The sequence below is a fragment of the Camelina sativa genome, chromosome 14 (genome assembly GCF_000633955.1).
Source record: "Camelina sativa cultivar DH55 chromosome 14, Cs, whole genome shotgun sequence".
NCBI classification, from domain to species: domain Eukaryota; kingdom Viridiplantae; phylum Streptophyta; class Magnoliopsida; order Brassicales; family Brassicaceae; genus Camelina; species Camelina sativa.
Window position 1 is genome coordinate 10,917,216 of NC_025698.1, and position 17,583 is coordinate 10,934,798.

The window sequence follows — 17,583 nt, forward strand, 5'->3', positions numbered from 1 at the left end:
AAAAATATTTGGATTATTAAACGGGGATGAGATTAGTGTTTATGATCATGCTTTTAAGTATCTATGTAAATTTAAGGTAACACAGTTCAAAATTACATTACGACCATGTCAATATCTGAATTTAATGTAAATATATATATATCTGAGGATTAATTGCAACTTCAAAGAATCTTATTAAAAACCAGAAAATAAAAATGACCAAAAACACGAATAAATAGAGCCAGCGATTAAAGTCACAGTAAGAAGTAAATTGTCTGATTAACAGTAACACGAAGACAATCACAAAAGAGAAATCACATATCACCACGGATTTGTCTTTGATCATATCTGAAACACATAAAATAGACAAACATGAGAGATAATGCAGTAACAGATCTTTGGTGCTATTAGTGCAAAAAAAAAAAAAAAAAANAAACACAAAACACAAAACTGGTTTAGATTATTATTGCACCGAGAGAAGCTTTTCCCTCAAGAGAACAAACCATCCATTAAACTCACTCTTTCATGGCCAGACTAGAGAATGTTGTTGTACAAGGCTTTTCACAGGCCCAACTTCTTTACTATACATTCCCACATGTCAAGTCAAAGCGTTTGGTCTCTGCTTATATTGATTGAAAAGGCTTCTAATCAAAACAGTATCAGAATACTCAATTTGAGGCGATGTAACAACCAAGAAATTTCCAATAAACAGAGCCGACGATTAAGTCATAATAATGCGGACTAAATTTCCTGATTTTTAACATTAAAAAACAAAAGTGGGAACATAAGAGTACACTACTGCAACAACAAAAGAGAAACAGAGTTGGATCACAGATCACTGAGGAAATATCTTTGGTAGTAGTGTCTGAATCACCTGAAACACACATAAACAGACAACATCAGAGACAATACAGTGGTTTCATCAGATCACACTCAAACCAGTTCCATTTTTGATGAACTCAGATTAGGTCTGTACCTGTGAAGAAGTGAGAGTCAATGGTGGTGAGTATCGTCGAAAACCCAAGGCTCATGCAAGACGGCCAGAAGCTATGTCCTCTTCACGTTTCCTTGCTGCTTCAGCTTGTTTAGCTAACAACTCAGCATTAGGACACGGCCATTCATTAGGACACGGCCAGAAGCTATCATTTTATGCTAACTAACCTTACTTACACAAAAGAATAGATAAACAATTACGCGTTCGACAAGAAACATAAATATAGGGTTCTTCAATTCGATAAATATATATATATATATATATATAGAGAGAGAGAGAGAGAGAGACCTTTTGGCGTTTCCAGGCGAGGAATTGATCTTTAGAGATTGAGATTTGTGTAGTTTTTGGCGTTTCTCCATTATCTGCTCCCATCGTTCAATTTATTTGGGGGGGGGGGGGGGCGTCTACTCTATCGTCGTCGTCTCTCTCAACTACGCACAAATTTTTAATATTTTGTTTTTCTCTGTTTTGATCTGTTTTACTTCATAACCTTCGTGAAACTTATTGTTCTTTAAACGACAGCGTCTTGAAATGTTCCTTTTTCTCGTTACGTCGTCGTTTTGACTGAATCGCTTTTTTTTTTTCAATAATAAAATAATATTGGTGAGATATTGAGAGATTCTATATGGACAATGGTCGGGTTTTTTTTTCTTGTTTCTTCTCTTCGTATCATTTGATATGAACGAATACGAAACTGAATGGAGGAGGTTCGAATCTTGGTACCTACCATCAATATCAATGGACTCTCTCTTCAATATCCTATAATTTGTCTAATCATACAACTTCATACATATATGTTGGTGTTGTTTAATTTTGTCAATTTGTATGATTTTTTCGTTGCTTTCTTTATATATTTGTTATGTATGCCGGATATTTGGAAGGATTGATTTGGTTCTTAAAAGATATACAGGATAGAGATTAACATATAACTTTCTAATATGAGTTTGAATATGTTCGTTTGTATATATTGTCGCTAACAATGAGGACGTATCACGTACGATAGGTTTATATAACATTAGTCGTGAACTTACGTATCATTTTGATCGTTCACAAAAAAAAAAACCCTTATAAACTGAATATGAAAAAGAACAAAATAACAAATTAGATGAACACTTCATAATTGAAAAGTGTTTAATAAATAAATAAATAAAACCTCCAGCCTTCTCGCTTAGCTTTGACTTTAATTTCTTGTTGTATCAACGAAATAATGACTAGTGGCATCTTCACAAATTTCGGATCTAACAGCTTCGAATTTTTTTTAATTTCTTGTTCAGTGTAACTTCTGAAAACTTGTATCATTATAATTTTTTCTTTTCTATTCTGAGAATCAAACAAACAACACAAACAAAGAAGAAGAAAAACATTCAAGATTTGTATTGCTATTCATTTTGATAAGTGAAAAGAAACAATATATTGGTTTACTTCTAAGGAGAACCAAGATCTGTTCTAATCCCTCACTTTCAAAAAGTATATGCAAAAAAAATATTCTTCTTATGTTGTTTAACAAAAAATATCAAATTCTGCAAAAGACCTTTTTTCTCTTTTCTTCCCACAACCGGGAAGTGACTTTAAAACAAACAAAAAAAAAAGACAATGATTTCATTGATACTTTCTTCTTACCCAGCTTTAAATCTTTCTTTTTCTGAATAAAACATCATACTTTTTTTCCTTTTTCTTAATATTAGGGTTTCTCATTGATAGATTTGGAGAGTGATCAGCTTGTTCTATGAACCTAGACAGCATCTCGGTTCATCAAACATTTATTGTTTTACTTCAATAAACAATAACAGACGTTTGTAATAACAATCTGGCGTTACCAAAATTTTCTTCCTTCTCAAAAATTTCGACTTTAACAAAAAAAATTCCTCATGAAAGAGCGTTGGAGGACAAAAAGAGGCTAACATCATAAATCGAATTCGTCTCTGTATTCATTTTCTTAAGGTACATATATATAATGCTTTCACCAATTCCACTATCAATGGTTTTGTTATTTTCTGTTTAATTTTCTTTATTATAATTCCCTTCTAAATCAACTTTAATGACAAGATGTATTTCCCTTTTCTCCTTTTTATATGAAACGGAGAGAGTATAATAGGAATTTACTAGTGAAAACTACTCTTAGGGATACTAATGGCTTTTTTGTTTTGCAACTAGGGCCACTTAAGTTTTTTTTTTTTTGGAGTCCTCTTCTTTCTTAATCAGTGGTGTTTTAGATGGTAAAATATTACCTTTTTTTGGGCAAAACAGCTTCACATTTCTATAAATACGTTTCTTCAGTGTTTGCTACAAAACACACATATAGCAAGCAATGTCCGGTAGAGATCACCCTGTGGACGCTGATGGAGAGATTTCCCCGGCTGATATATCTTCCCCACAGCAAGCAAATCCACCGTACGTCCACAAAGTCGAAGTTCCTCCCAAGCAAAACTTCTTCAATGAGTTCATGTACACTTTCAAAGAAACTTTCTTCCACGATGATCCTCTAAGGCATTTCAAGGACCAGTCAAAGTCCAAAAAGCTCATGCTCTGTATCCAGTCCGTCTTTCCGGTTATCGAGTGGGGAAGGAAATATAATCTCAAGATGTTTCGCGGCGATCTCATTGCCGGTTTAACAATAGCTAGTCTCTGCATCCCTCAGGTTTTCTTAAATTATAATCACTTGTGCCACAAGTTACTTCTGAAAGAAATCTAAAGTAGATATGTATTTCGAATGGTTTCAGGATATTGGATACGCCAAGCTCGCTAGTCTTGACCCTAAATATGGTCTATGTAAGTTAATATCCATCTCGTTCTCATTTATGTTTTATAGTATGTTTTCTTTGAAATTGGAATTACAATTTTTATTGCATATTTGGAACCCTTTTGTGTCCTTATTGAAAGTATAATGTGACAAACTGATTGATATTTTTAGTGTTTTCAAATTCTTGAATAGATTCAAGTTTTGTTCCTCCATTGGTGTACGCATGTATGGGAAGCTCAAAGGATATAGCGATCGGACCAGTAGCAGTGGTCTCACTCCTATTAGGCACTCTGCTTCGGGCAGAGATCGATCCCAACACAAACCCTAATGAATATCTTCGCCTAGCCTTCACCTCAACGTTCTTCGCCGGTGTCACTCAAGCTGCACTCGGATTCTTCAGGTAACTTACTAATCCCAACATCACATATCAACAATGTTCCTAAGTTAAGAGATACTTCTTGATCTATACAACCTCTAAACTTTTTTTCTTTTTCAGATTGGGTTTCTTGATCGATTTCTTATCCCACGCGGCGATCGTAGGGTTCATGGGCGGAGCAGCCATCACCATTGCTCTTCAACAGCTCAAAGGATTCCTCGGAATCAATAAATTCACCAAGAAAACAGATATCATCGCAGTTCTTCGCTCCGTAATCAGCTCAGCCCATCACGGAGTAATGATTTCACTCAATCGCTCTGTTTTTAAGTTTCTCTCACTCTTTGTGTATCCTCACCGTTTGGTATTATACACTTGCAGTGGAATTGGCAGACAATACTCATTAGTGCATCGTTCTTGATCTTCCTTCTCGTCTCCAAGTTCATTGTGATTCACCTAACCATCGATTGCAATCTCTCGTCGATTTCTATATTTACTTGTTCTTATATATGATCTTTTGGTTAAAACAGGGGAAGAAAAATAAGAAACTTTTTTGGATTCCAGCGATTGCTCCATTAATATCTGTCATCATTTCAACTTTTTTAGTCTACATAACCCGAGCCGACAAGAAAGGAGTTCAGATAGTAAGCACATAACCTTATAGGCTTAATATATAAACCCTAAAGTTACTTCCAACGCAAGTTATTCTACTTTGTGTTGTCTTAACTTGCTTCTCCTCAGGTGAAACATCTCGACAAAGGTCTAAACCCTTCTTCTTTGCGTCTAATATATTTCTCCGGCGATTATCTTCTCAAGGGCTTTCGCATAGGCGTTGTTTCAGGCATGGTTGCCTTGACGGTATATATATACTTACAAAACCCTAAAATTTCTATAAAACTTTTAAAATTCTAGGTTTCTAATCAACTATCAGCTGAAACTGTGAATGCAAATGATTTTTTTTTCTTTTTTTTTTTGTAACAGGAAGCTGTAGCGATAGGACGAACATTTGCAGCAATGAAAGACTACCAAATCGATGGTAACAAAGAGATGGTAGCATTAGGAGCAATGAACGTGATCGGTTCGATGACTTCTTGCTATGTATCCACTGGTTCGTTCTCAAGATCCGCCGTCAACTTCATGGCCGGATGTCAAACTGCAGTCTCCAACATCATCATGTCAATCGTCGTCCTCTTAACGCTTCTCTTCCTTACTCCTCTTTTCAAATACACACCAAACGCGATTCTTGCAGCGATTATCATCAACGCCGTGATTCCTTTGATCGATGTTAATGCCGCCGTTTTGATATTCAAGATCGATAAGCTTGATTTTGTTGCTTGTATGGGAGCTTTCTTTGGTGTCATCTTTGTATCTGTTGAGATTGGCCTTCTCATTGCCGTAAGTCTCAAGAAACCGTCATATGTGTGGATTAATAAGACTTTTTGCAGTCTTTTTCTTGGCTGATCTTTCTTTGTTGTGAGTGTTCATGTTTTAGGTGGTCATATCTTTTGCCAAGATACTCTTGCAAGTTACGAGACCTAGGACAGCGATTCTTGGAAAGATTCCAGGGACCTCGGTTTACCGGAATATCAATCAGTATCCTGAAGCAACTAGGGTTCCCGGAGTTTTGACAATTCGTGTTGACTCTGCGATTTACTTCTCCAATTCCAATTATGTCAGGGAAAGGTACGAGATCGAATCATGAAACCAACTTAAACCCTTACTTGTTTTGGAAGAAATCTATGTGTAGAAACCATACATCTTTGGTGTTCTTGAAAACTGTAGGATTCAAAGATGGTTGACAGATGAAGAAGAGATGATGAAAACTACAAGCTTGGTTAGGATCCAGTGTCTGATCATCGAAATGTCACGTACTGGACTAACCCTAGTTCTTTTTTATATATATATATATATATGCATATGTATATTTCTTTATACACAGTAAATGATGTTTTATCAAACGTTTTCAGCTGTTACGACATCGATACTAGTGGTATTCACGCCTTAGAAGACTTGTATAAGTCTCTTCGAAAACGAGACATTCAGGTACGTATTCACATTATATATAAAGTAAAAGCTAAACCGGAAAGGCGATAGACAAGTTATGAAACTGACTTTTTTTGGTGTGCAAAACAGTTGGTTTTAGCAAATCCAGGACCGGCGGTCATACATAAATTACACGTTTCTCACTTCGCAGACATGTTAGGATACGACAAAATCTATCTGACGGTGGCAGAAGCCGTGGACTCTTGCTCTCCGAAACTCTCCGACGAGGTCTGAAATGGAGAAGAAGAATTTTGATGATGAATCAAAAAGACAAATTAAAATGTTGTATGTTGTTGTACAGACTGAGTTGAGTACGTAGTCAGTGGCTTTGCCTTCGATTTTACCTTTTTATCTTATACCCAATGTGGGACGTAGAGGTCAAATGTAAAGTTGACCTATGAGCCCATATATAGAGCTTTTTATTAGCATCTTGTTAGTATTTCTTTTGTTTTTCCATTGATGATCTTACTAAACATTAACATCGGAACAGCGTAACGCAACGAGAGACGACTCAGGACTTTATTGCTATGATTATTGGTGGGAACACCTTTCGTTTTCCAAGACCCAAGAGTCGAACATTGACACAATAACAATGAAAACAAATAAAACACTTCTCCCTTAATTATTAATTATGTGTGGACCTTAAGTTGAAGCCCACTTGTGTACACAAAATATACTCTTCGTTTGATGTTCATATATGGGATTAGGACATTTGTTTTTAAAATAATGGTATAGACTATAGACGTCTATGCGTTAGATGGTCGTTATCTATATATCAATTTTCTTTAATGTATTATGTCTAGAACTCTAGATGATAGACCTAGTTTGATGTTTTAGGTACCTATTCTATTAGATATATATGTTTGGCAATCGTTCTGTATCTGTTATTTAACTATTACATCTCACAGTCTCACACTACTAGTCTATATATTTATGACACAACTTGTTCCAGATTTGACCAAAACAGTTTTATTTACCACCTTACGATAGAAATATAAAACCGTCTGTAAAAAAAAAAGAAAAAAAACAAAAAACAAATCATATCTCTTCTCGAAAACATTAATTGAAAAAATGACGTAAGATGCAGAGACCGACCATTTTTGTATAATGTGCCAACTCTGTTTGTACTGTAAACGAGTGTCCCCAAATGCACCAATCAAAACGAATTTGCAGTTCTTGTTTTTTGTGTGCATAATTTTTTTAATACAAGAAATAAACAATAAGAGCTTGCCAAGGACTATTTGAATCAATCAATCAATCTTCCATCAAATTTTAAATGCTTAATTATATAATTAGGTTCAATCGATATTGAAATTCGATTTTTAAGTTTATTTGACTCTTACTAAGATTTTAGATGACTTTTACTGAACATAGGGAACCAAGGATTTGCTAATTCCTTAGTAACATTATATTTAAAATTTTAAAATAGATAAATATAATAACAAAAAAAAAAACACCAAATTCTTGATTCAATATGAGGTTTTCTTATTATTCAGTCATTCTAAACAATATAACCTCAATTGTATGATTGAATAAAACACACACCCTACACAAAATAATTGATTTAAGAAAAATACAAAATAATTTGTGATAGACGACAAAAAACAATAATAACGAATAAAAAAAAACACTAAAAGAATCGGAATCATGACGTGTCTCTATAATAATCAGAATAGAATCAGATCAGACAAAATCAACGGTTCAAATTCACTCCTAAGTTTATGGCTCTTCTTTAATTCTCTGTCTCCTTCTCTCTTTACTCCTCACTTCTCTCTGTTTTTACTTTGCTCTCTCTGTTCACTCAGAGCATCAAAGAAACACACACAAAAGAGAGAAAACCCAAAAAAAAAATCACGAATACGAAACGATGTTGCTGGGGAAGAGACAGAGACCACCAATAAAGAGAACCACGAGTCTTTCTGAGATTAAGTTCGATTTGAATCAACAACCTAGCGAACAAGAACTATCTGATCATCAGATTCAGCTCGTGACCATCGATGAACACCGTCATGTTCATCAACGTTTGTTAGATCAACGTCTCCTAGCGACGGTCTCACCGAGAGGTGTACAGAGGAAACACTCAGCTGAAGATTTTCTGAGATCTTGCTCTCTCTGTAAACGTCATCTTGTTCCAGGCCGTGACATCTATATGTATAGGTATGATGTATATGATGAACCAAATATGAATCTGATGGTTTTTGGTTTGATTAGGAGTATGGAACTAACGAGCTGTTGAATTTGACGCAGAGGAGATAGAGCGTTTTGTAGTTTAGAGTGCAGGCAACAGCAGATTACAGTGGACGAGAGGAAAGAGAAAAAGGAAGGTTCGGTGAGATCCACCACCGTCGGAACCGTCAACGGAGAGAGTGTGTCCGCCGCCATCTAGGTCTCTCTTTATAATATCGGTATGAATATGATTGTATATGGAATATGGTTATTGTTATTATCTGTATTAAGTTTTAAAGCGTTGAGCGTTAACCGTGATTAACCATGGAGTTTGTCATCTTAATTATAAACTTTGCTTTAAGACTTAAGACCATGGTATTTTTTTTTTTTTTTGCATAGTAATGAGTTTTGTGTTCTTTTGATTATTCTATCTTACAATTTTTTACATGTTCGATATATTGTGTGGACATTAAAAAATCACAACAGCTCAATTCTCTGAATAACCACACCATACATTTTATAAGTGTAGTAATTGACAAGTAAAGAAAATAGTATATGTGAAATTATATACCCACTTGTATGTTTGATATACAAGTTTGTATGTACCTTTGTGTACTCTAAGATTTATGTATTTCATACCACCAAAAAAAGATATTCATCGTACTATTTTAACTTGATGCTTCCATTCGAATATAAGAATATGATCCAATTGAACTTTCGTCATTTATCTTATTAATGCAAAGAAAAATAATATGATTTTTTGTCAAGTAAGGAATCTCATACCTATTCAACCTAGCATTGACTGGTCCCCAATTGGAGATTCTTACTTTTTCTATGTCTCGATTTTTTATAGATTTCCTAGTGGCTAATGCCTAATGGTGTCTCCCTTTGCTTTTGAAAAGAATTACAAATTAGTACAAGAATTCTTGTTTTACGATAAATATTCTTTTGGAAAAAAACCAACCAATGAGTTGATAAATAACTTTTATTTTGCAGCCCTTTATAATAATATATAGTCGAAAAAAGAATATCAATTATTCTAGTTGGTTGGTGTAAGTGACATCGTTGTGTTACAATCCAACATTACGTATGTCAATAAAAGAAAGTCAAAAAGTTTCACATTAGTCTGTAATTTTTGGGGTTGAATAGTCTGTTTTCTTTTCTACCTTCAGATAAAGCCAAACTTGTGTGCTTCTTCTATACTTGTTCTTTTTTTTCTTCTAATTTGTTGATCCATCTTATTGTTTTGGATTGAGTTGTCCCATTCTAAATTAAGCAAAGACAAGAGAGGAAACAGCTCATGTGGAGGATTGAGCTCATTAATTAAACTTTATAATAGTTCATGCGTTCTAATTCTGAATTTGTGGTTTACAATATCCTTTTCATAATTAATAGCATACAACAAAACTCAATGATTGTTTCTCATCAAATACCCCTCTCTCTATTCTATGGTCATTGATATTAAGCATTGCAAGTTTTGAAATGGGCCTAAAAGCCTAATCTACTTCACATTGATGGGCTTCATGAATCAAGCGTGATTATACAGCTGTGCCTTTGTTTGAGGCGATGATCATAGTCATACTCATAGTCTATGAGTCATAGATATGAGTTTGGTATATTCGTTGTGACCAAATAATGATGCGTCAAGTCTCTAGTGTTTCCTCCAGTGATAAATTCTCTGTGTGTTTGGACAAAAGCATCTTCGTTTCGCATATTCTATAGCACCACTCTGATTCATTAGACATATGTCATCTTTTTTTTTTTTTTTTTGATGCCAATTGTCAAATAGAAGCAGCCTATGCAAGTAGAGATGTCATTCAAAAGTATGTTAGAAGATCTTTAAACCGAACCCTCTGGACCAAGAGAAGGCAAATGATTTGGGGTGGGTATTGAAGGCTTTGAAGAGGTGCTTATTTGCTGTCGTGGTCTATTAATGTAAACGTATTATGTGGTCTCTACAACCCCACGAAGAGGTTGTTCACACAAACTTAGATTTCCGATTACGCCTTCTCGCAAACCTTCGTTTCACTTATTTAAATTTTATATCATACAAATACAATGCAGTTTCGATTAAGCATTTTTGGCAAACATACATATTTATATACCCAATTATATATTTTATAACTAGTAAAATTTAACGTTGTCAACAAAAAAAAAAAAAAAAACTAGTAAAATTTAACGTAAATAATTTAGAATTAGAAATTAGAACTCCATACCGGAAAAGAAACTACTTGTTTAAAGATGTGAATAAACAAACGTATTTTGTTTCATATAATTGCGAATTAATAATTTCACATCTTTGTCCAAACAAAAAAAAAAAACAAAATTCACATCTCATGTGGTTGTCTCCTTCATTGTCAATTGTCACTACCTCAGGAAGCTTTTTGTTTTCACGTTTTTATTTTATTTTTGGTCTTTGGAAATTAAAGGCAAAAAAAACAAGAAATAGGAAGGAGAAGAAGATATTTTGAAGCCTTATATATAAAACCTTCCAAAATCCTCCGTTTAGAGGGCGCATTGAGAGAGCTTTCGTATTAGGTGTGATTTGGGATTTTTCATATTCATTGGTATCATCGAGACATTGATTAAGACCAGGTTTGTCTCTGTCTACAAAAAGCATTTTGTATTCTCTGGGTCTTTCGTTTTCTTGTAATTAATTACTGGGCTCTGTTCTTGAGTCAGTCATTTGTTAGCTCTTAATCGTGTTTTTGTTTCTTCCCAATTGGATCTCTGTGTAATTAAAACTCCGTTAATTGCTGTTAGTGTTTTTTTGTCGTGATCACTTACGCAAGAGTTTACTTAACCACTCTGTCTTGTCTTTTTAGGGTTTTATTATTCTGATTCAGTATCAAATATTTTAGATCTTTAATCACCAAAATTAGTGTATGCTAATTATAGAATTAACATTTTGATTTCTTCAGAATATGGCTACGGCTACGTCTCACCAATCAATTGTTTCATTTGCTTCACACCGGTCATCTTCTTCTTCTTCTTCGACAATCTCTCAGTGTTTATTACGAGAGCCTCTGTTGAATCTGCCAATCTCTAAAGGATTCAAGATCCATTCTTCACTGAGTTGTAATAACCATACCACCTCCAAAAAGAGAAACCTTTGCAAGATTAAAGCAGTGGCTTCTTCTCAGACTGAGACATCTGTTTCTTCTTATAACAACAACACTTTCTTGTCTCCTTCCAAGAACATACCTGACCTTTCCAAGAAAAAATCAAGTATCTTTCTTTTTGCTCTGCTTTTGGATTCCTCTCAAGTTTAATAAGAAACATTTATCTGAAACCAAGTTTTTGTGTGTTTTTAGATGAAGCAGCTTTGATATTGATTAGGCATGGAGAATCTTTGTGGAATGAGAAGAATCTTTTTACGGGTTGTGTTGATGTGCCATTAACTGAAAAAGGTGTTGAAGAGGCTATTGAAGCAGGGAAGAGGATTAGTAACATACCTGTTGATGTTATCTTCACATCTTCTTTAATCCGTGCTCAGATGACTGCAATGCTTGCTATGATTCAACACCGTCGTAAGAAGGTATGTGTAGGAAAACTAAACCAAGCTCAGCATGTTTGTCTTTTGAGGTTTGTAACTGATAAGTGGATCCAAACTCATCTAGGTTCCTATCATCTTGCACGATGAAAGCGAACAGGCGAAAACGTGGAGTCAAGTCTTTAGTGATGAAACTAAAAACCAATCTATTCCTGTCATACCGGCTTGGCAGCTCAATGAAAGAATGTAAAAAACATATCTACCAAACATATCAGAGCTTTGAAACCGATACAATCTGGTGTCTGACGTTTTTTTTGGATATATATAGGTATGGAGAATTGCAAGGTCTTAACAAGCAAGAAACAGCGGAAAGATATGGGAAAGAGCAAGTTCACGAATGGCGTAGGAGTTATGATATCCCACCTCCAAAGGGAGAGAGCTTGGAGATGTGTGCTGAGAGAGCAGTGGCTTATTTTCAGGACAATGTAACTCATTCTAACTTTTCTTTCTTAGTTTCATTCACTTACTAACTTCAGATATCGAATTTGCAGATTGAACCAAAGCTTGCAGCTGGAAAGAACGTAATGATAGCTGCTCATGGGAACTCGTTGCGTTCTATCATAATGTATCTTGACAAATTGACTTGCCAAGAGGTTGTGACAAAAAGACTTCATTCTTGATCATTGGGTTTTGCGGTTATTTTTTTTTGGGGAATTACTGAAATTTCTCTGTGTGTGTGTTTTGGTTTGTAGGTGATAAGTCTAGAGCTATCAACCGGTATACCACTTCTCTACATCTTCAAAGAAGGTAAATTCATGAAGCGAGGAAGCCCGGTTGGTCCGACAGAAGCCGGTGTTTATGCTTATACCAAGGTTAGGCATCATTTCTCTCTTCTTCATCTATTTAGATTTCTTTGTTTCAATGTGGTTTTGAGTTTTTCCTTTGCTTGCAGAGTTTGGCTCAATACAGACAGAAGCTAGAGGAGGACAGTGAAGTAATCTGTTCCTGAAGTTTAACAAGAAAGATTGGTTCTTGATCTACTCAACTCTCTTCCCTCAAGCTTAGGACCTTAGAGGCGTTTACAAAGAATATAGATTTTATTATTTCTTCTTGGTTCTTCTTCATTCATATGTGACATATCCACTGTTACCTGAAGGATCAATGTTCAAAAACGTCACCGTTCCTTCTTACAAGCCTCGCACTTGTTGATGTTGTCTTTGTTATTGTTACCAAACTCTTTAAGCAAAACAAGTATTATTCTGTGATACATTTAGAAATCTGTAGTTTTACTGGTCTTAATTGCAACAACAAAAACGTTTGATGAATTCATTTATAAGCAGCTGTGTAATATCTTTATATATGGATGAAACAAGAATGCCATAATCTATTTGTGAGCAAAAAGATCCGTCCATGGACTCTTTGTAAATACAATATGTATCAGCATCATGAATTCATAATCAGAAAACACTATACTCAAGTCTCAGTTCATGCACTCTTACAAATAATTTGACAAACAATTCTTAATCTTTGAGTTATATTACAAAAGAGATCATAATTCATTTGTCGAATATGACTAAACTTTGGTGCCAGCAGCTAGGCTCCACACGCGCAAGTTCCCAGTCTTGTCACCACTAAATAGCAATCCTCCAGGACCAATTGTGAGTGTGCTGATCGTGTGCGTAGAGAACATCTTTCCTCTTTCTTCAAAAGATGGTAGGTCGTAAATACCAACTGTTCCATTTTGGTAAGAGCAGAATATGATGGGTTTGGCCTCTGCATCGTGCACCCCACAAAGAGCATGAACACTCTGTTCTTGTCTGCGTGTATGAGTAACTTCCAAGCTTCCATTCTCAGAACAAGCCCAAACTTTTATAGTCCCATCCAAGGAAGACGAGATCAGACACTTTTCCCAGCATAAGAGCGACGTGACAGTGTCGGTATGTTGCTTCAGTGTCATTACACATTGCAGGGTGTTGAGATCCCACACCTTTATTGTTTTATCGACAGAACCAGAGTATAGTAGTTGACCTCCAACAAAGAAACAAGTGACTACACCACTATGATGTCCCTCAAGAGATGTGAGGTACTTGAAAGGATCAGACACATCAGAGTCAGTAGTAGCTTTCCAGACTGATATAGTGCCAGAACTTGTTCCAGCAAAAAGCATACCATTAGCAACAGTCATTGCATGCACCTGACCTCCAACCACACCGTCAAGATGCAAATCTTTACTGGTCTGAACATTAAAAGCCTTTACAGCGTTTTGCAAGCCAAGGAAAACCCATGAGCCTTCACTGATTAGAGAAACTGCCTTAGCCTCAGCCTGGAGGTTGATGGTATGTACACACTGACCAGTATGGCAGTCCCAAATCCGCAATGTATCATCGCTACTGACTGAAAAGAGTTTATCTGAACCCTGAGGGAGTGCGATCCCTTTTATATCATTCTTGTGTCCTTCACGAGAAGCTACCATGGCCAATCCAGGGAAACCACAAGACCAAGAGTGTAAGAACTGGCACTGCTCTCCCCTCCTGCAGTTTCCAGCTATCCAAAACTTACAACATACACTCTTTTTGGTGTCTGAAATAGCAATTTTTCTCGACGACACAGAAACAGAACATCCTCTGCCTAAAACTGGTGGTTTTGGTTTTGTTGACCCATTGGCTTGATCGTTCTTTATTGGCGTGTTGCCCTCTGGCGCTTTGTACTGTTTTGACGTCCAAACCAGATTCCTTGACAACTTATTTGGACCTTGTTTCTTCATTGTATTGTCGTAAGGGGCATAATAAGGTCTTCTCGAAATTACATCTGCTGCGAAAGCTTGCGGCTGTCTATTGACTCCTCCAAAATTCCTTGAGTGTGAGTATCTCCTTGGCACCTCCATACTGAGAGAGATGATAAACTTGATATTCCAAATTAACGAATCGAGAGAGAGTTTATAGAATTAGAGAAAGCAAAACCTAGAAGTTTTTTTAGATGATCCGTAAAACAAAACCGACGACAATAAAAAAAAAAAGGAAAACCTAGAAAAGGAAATTAAATAAATACTTAGAAAGACCGACATCGTTTTTTGGGCCATTGAAAAAGCCCAATGGCAATACAAGTAGTGATGGAAGTACAAGCCTAATCTCCTCCATTTACATCCTTAATTTAAAATAAAAACAGCTTAATCCTACTAATCTAATCAATTTACTAATCAATTTAAACAGCTTAATCCTACTAACTAAAAGATTTGTTATTAACTAACTACTAATACTTGTAATCTCGCAAAGAAGCTATAGAAGATTTGTTAACTGTTAAACGATCTGATAGATTCTCTACTCTTAATCATTTGTTTGGGCAAAGGTTGTTTGAATCGATTTTGATAGTTGAAGTTTGATTATATTGGTTGTGATTTGAATAGCCTAGTTTGTGTATTTCGTGTTATATACATCTGCAAACTATGAATTTTCGATACTACTAGTTTTGTCTATTTTTAAAAACAAACTCTTGGGAGTGTTTCGTTTCTTGTGTATCCTTTAGGGAGTTTCATAAACTGGTATACACAAACTTGAATTTCACACCTAATGCACCTTCTGTGTGTTGGTGTCACATTGATCTAGGTTATTGTGAAGATTGATACTGCTAATTTATCCTGTAAGTGTAGATATTACTATATTAATTAGCTTCATCTTTATTGGATAAAGGCACCATTATATTTTGGGAGGTGTTGTTACATATAGGCTATAGCTCAGCCATTCATTTATTCCATTTGATGTTTTCGCATATCTCCATTAAATGCTTATGTTGACTTTCATAGGTAACTAATTAGCTCCATGTAGCCTAAATGTTTTATGGTGAACAACAAATATATGGTTTTGATGATCTCGACGAGATTCTCCAGCTTAGTAATTGATGGGTCAAGTATTAGCTTCTTATGGTTCAGGCTTCAGGTTTAGAGGTTCTTGTTGTATCCAAAGGAGATTGCAAAGTTCCATTCTTGATCTTCTCATCTTCTTTGTCCACCAAATGCTTATTCTCAGAGTCTGAAGCTTCAGAATCTGAGTTGGTCAAATGAGCTGAGGCTGATGACACCACAGTGGTGCTTCCAAAGAACTTCAAATCATCTCCTCTCATTTTCTCCGCATATTTCTCAAAACTGAAACCCGCATCGCTGTTTTTGCCACCAAATGCAACCTCAAGTTGCTCAATATCGAAGAGATCCTCAAGAAGCTTTTTGCTGAGGTTATCATCTGAGTAGACAAATTTCACCTTGTTGCATGTCTTTGGCTCTAGAAACGGTTTCACCATCTGCATATTCCCAATTTCCTCATAATGTCAACAAGCTTCATGGTACTTTTGCATTAGTGCAGAGAGATATTTTGAAACTAACCTTATAGAAAGGTTCGAAAATCTTAGGCGGGTTGTATAGTATAGCCATGCCTAAACGTTCAGGGTAATGTTCTTGTAACACATGAGCGGTTTCTCTAGACACTTTCAAAGATATATGCGACATGTTGAAACCGTGAAAATCGATTAGCCAAACCATTTGTTCTTGGTTATCCGATAGATTCAAGATTGCATTTTCCATACAGTACACCAAGAATCTAATCTGCCCTTTATAAGATTTTGTATTCTGTAGTGTAAAACCAAAACGTGGTATCAATAAAAAGTATTGGAGTTGGAGAGAATCATTTGAAAGGCAAATGGGATAAGAAACCATACCTGTGAACTTGGTTTCATAACCAGAACTGTTCTTCCATACTTGTCAGTATAATTAGCTCGGTATATTTTGCCGGTCTCAGCTTCTCTTGCAATCTCCTCCTATAACCATTTTCCACATAACAAGAAAAAAGTTAGAACCATTTGTATAAACTGATTGGGATATTTACTGAAGTTAAGAATACATTACCCATCGAATCTCCTCAGGTTTGTACTGAGTCCTCCATTTCAAGGTTTCTTTAAGCATGTTAGTTGCTTTCTTGACATGGCCATTACGTGCGGCTAAATAACGAGTAATGGCAGCATCTGTACAAAACTCAGATGACTTCTCAGGCAACGTCCCTAGTAATGTCCTCACTTCATTTATCTATATTGTTCAAAAATACACAATCTCTCATCAACATGCAATATAATATTTGATTCACACATCAAAAAAATAACATCATCACAGAGCATGTATAATAACCTTGTTTAGATAATCCTCTGGTTTTGTTGAATCAGAACTCATACTTGCTGAAATTTAACAAAGGTGCAACCAAAATTAATTAGAAAAAAGAAAAGAAAAAAAAGTCATAATATAGAGATATTATACTGCAAAAACAAGGATGATACAATAATCAATGCATAAAATAGAGGTAGATTTTACCCGTGGTTAAGAAGTTAATTAAGCTATAATACGATGTTAATTAGAATTAGAACGAAGTACTTGTTCTGATCAAATACAATCGGATTAGAGACAGCAGAATCAAGCGTTATGCAAGACAACTATAATTAACATCTGAACTTGATCTTACTCTAAGATAGTTTAGAATCAAGAAATCAAAAAAGAACATAAACTTACTTGGAAAAGAAAAAAAGAATTTAGAGCGGATGATCAGCGATGAGATCTGGTCGAATGGGTCAAACTCAAAGCCTAGATATGGTAGTAGCGCATAAATTGAGACCGAGAGAAGTCTTAAGTTTCGGTCTAGAAGAATCAAAAGTCTCGTTGTAAGAAAAGTAGTAGTAGTAGTAGATGGATTTTTTTTTCAGGGCGGCTACGAGACAATGTGATGATGAGAGAGCTCAATGACACGTGACGCGCGATTGAGGAA

The 17,583-nt window shown here is 35.4% G+C and overlaps 5 protein-coding genes and 1 pseudogene across 5 annotated transcripts; 3 read left to right on the forward strand and 3 right to left on the reverse strand.

Moving 5' to 3' along the window:
* LOC109128661 lies at window positions 973-1,345 on the reverse strand (annotated as a pseudogene).
* Window positions 3,282-6,480, forward strand: LOC104740917 (sulfate transporter 1.3-like). The gene is given in 13 exon segments (XM_010461655.2): window positions 3,282-3,611; window positions 3,694-3,742; window positions 3,906-4,113; window positions 4,210-4,384; window positions 4,468-4,533; window positions 4,617-4,730; window positions 4,828-4,944; window positions 5,068-5,481; window positions 5,579-5,769; window positions 5,869-5,954; window positions 6,054-6,056; window positions 6,059-6,129; window positions 6,220-6,480. Coding segments are annotated over 13 exon segments (1,968 nt in total). The 3' UTR covers window positions 6,364-6,480.
* Window positions 7,884-8,668, forward strand: LOC104740916. The gene is made up of 2 exons (XM_010461654.2): window positions 7,884-8,286; window positions 8,377-8,668. The coding sequence occupies exons 1-2, from the start codon at window positions 7,997-7,999 to the stop codon at window positions 8,513-8,515; spliced, it is 429 nt and encodes a 142-aa protein (XP_010459956.1). The 5' UTR covers window positions 7,884-7,996; the 3' UTR covers window positions 8,516-8,668.
* On the forward strand, window positions 10,610-13,057 carry LOC104740915 (2,3-bisphosphoglycerate-dependent phosphoglycerate mutase-like). The gene is made up of 8 exons (XM_010461653.2): window positions 10,610-10,890; window positions 11,217-11,523; window positions 11,610-11,833; window positions 11,916-12,034; window positions 12,117-12,273; window positions 12,340-12,441; window positions 12,541-12,660; window positions 12,741-13,057. Exons 2-8 carry the CDS (start codon window positions 11,220-11,222, stop codon window positions 12,795-12,797), a joined length of 1,083 nt encoding a protein of 360 aa, XP_010459955.1. The 5' UTR covers window positions 10,610-10,890; window positions 11,217-11,219; the 3' UTR covers window positions 12,798-13,057.
* On the reverse strand, window positions 13,183-14,772 carry LOC104740918 (zinc finger CCCH domain-containing protein 59-like). The gene has a single exon (XM_010461656.2). It carries the CDS (start codon window positions 14,670-14,672, stop codon window positions 13,362-13,364), a length of 1,311 nt encoding a protein of 436 aa, XP_010459958.1. The 5' UTR covers window positions 14,673-14,772; the 3' UTR covers window positions 13,183-13,361.
* On the reverse strand, window positions 15,506-17,583 carry LOC104740919 (random slug protein 5-like). The gene is made up of 6 exons (XM_010461657.2): window positions 17,331-17,583; window positions 16,956-17,002; window positions 16,680-16,856; window positions 16,493-16,591; window positions 16,161-16,403; window positions 15,506-16,078 (listed from the first exon to the last, which is right to left on the reverse strand). Exons 2-6 carry the CDS (start codon window positions 16,995-16,997, stop codon window positions 15,710-15,712), a joined length of 930 nt encoding a protein of 309 aa, XP_010459959.1. The 5' UTR covers window positions 16,998-17,002; window positions 17,331-17,583; the 3' UTR covers window positions 15,506-15,709.

Coding starts and splice junctions, on each gene's coding strand:
- LOC104740916 (XM_010461654.2), top strand. CDS start 7,997: ATGTTGCTGGGGAAGAGACAGAGACCACCAATAAAGAGAACCACGAGT. Junction 8,287..8,376: donor CGTGACATCTATATGTATAG/GTATGATGTATA, acceptor AATTTGACGCAG/AGGAGATAGAGCGTTTTGTA.
- LOC104740915 (XM_010461653.2), top strand. CDS start 11,220: ATGGCTACGGCTACGTCTCACCAATCAATTGTTTCATTTGCTTCACAC. Junction 11,834..11,915: donor TTCAACACCGTCGTAAGAAG/GTATGTGTAGGA, acceptor AAACTCATCTAG/GTTCCTATCATCTTGCACGA. Junction 12,035..12,116: donor TGGCAGCTCAATGAAAGAAT/GTAAAAAACATA, acceptor GGATATATATAG/GTATGGAGAATTGCAAGGTC.
- LOC104740918 (XM_010461656.2), bottom strand. CDS start 14,672: ATGGAGGTGCCAAGGAGATACTCACACTCAAGGAATTTTGGAGGAGTC.
- LOC104740919 (XM_010461657.2), bottom strand. CDS start 16,997: ATGAGTTCTGATTCAACAAAACCAGAGGATTATCTAAACAAG. Junction 16,404..16,492: donor TTATGAAACCAAGTTCACAG/GTATGGTTTCTT, acceptor TTTACACTACAG/AATACAAAATCTTATAAAGG. Junction 16,079..16,160: donor TTTTCGAACCTTTCTATAAG/GTTAGTTTCAAA, acceptor GGGAATATGCAG/ATGGTGAAACCGTTTCTAGA.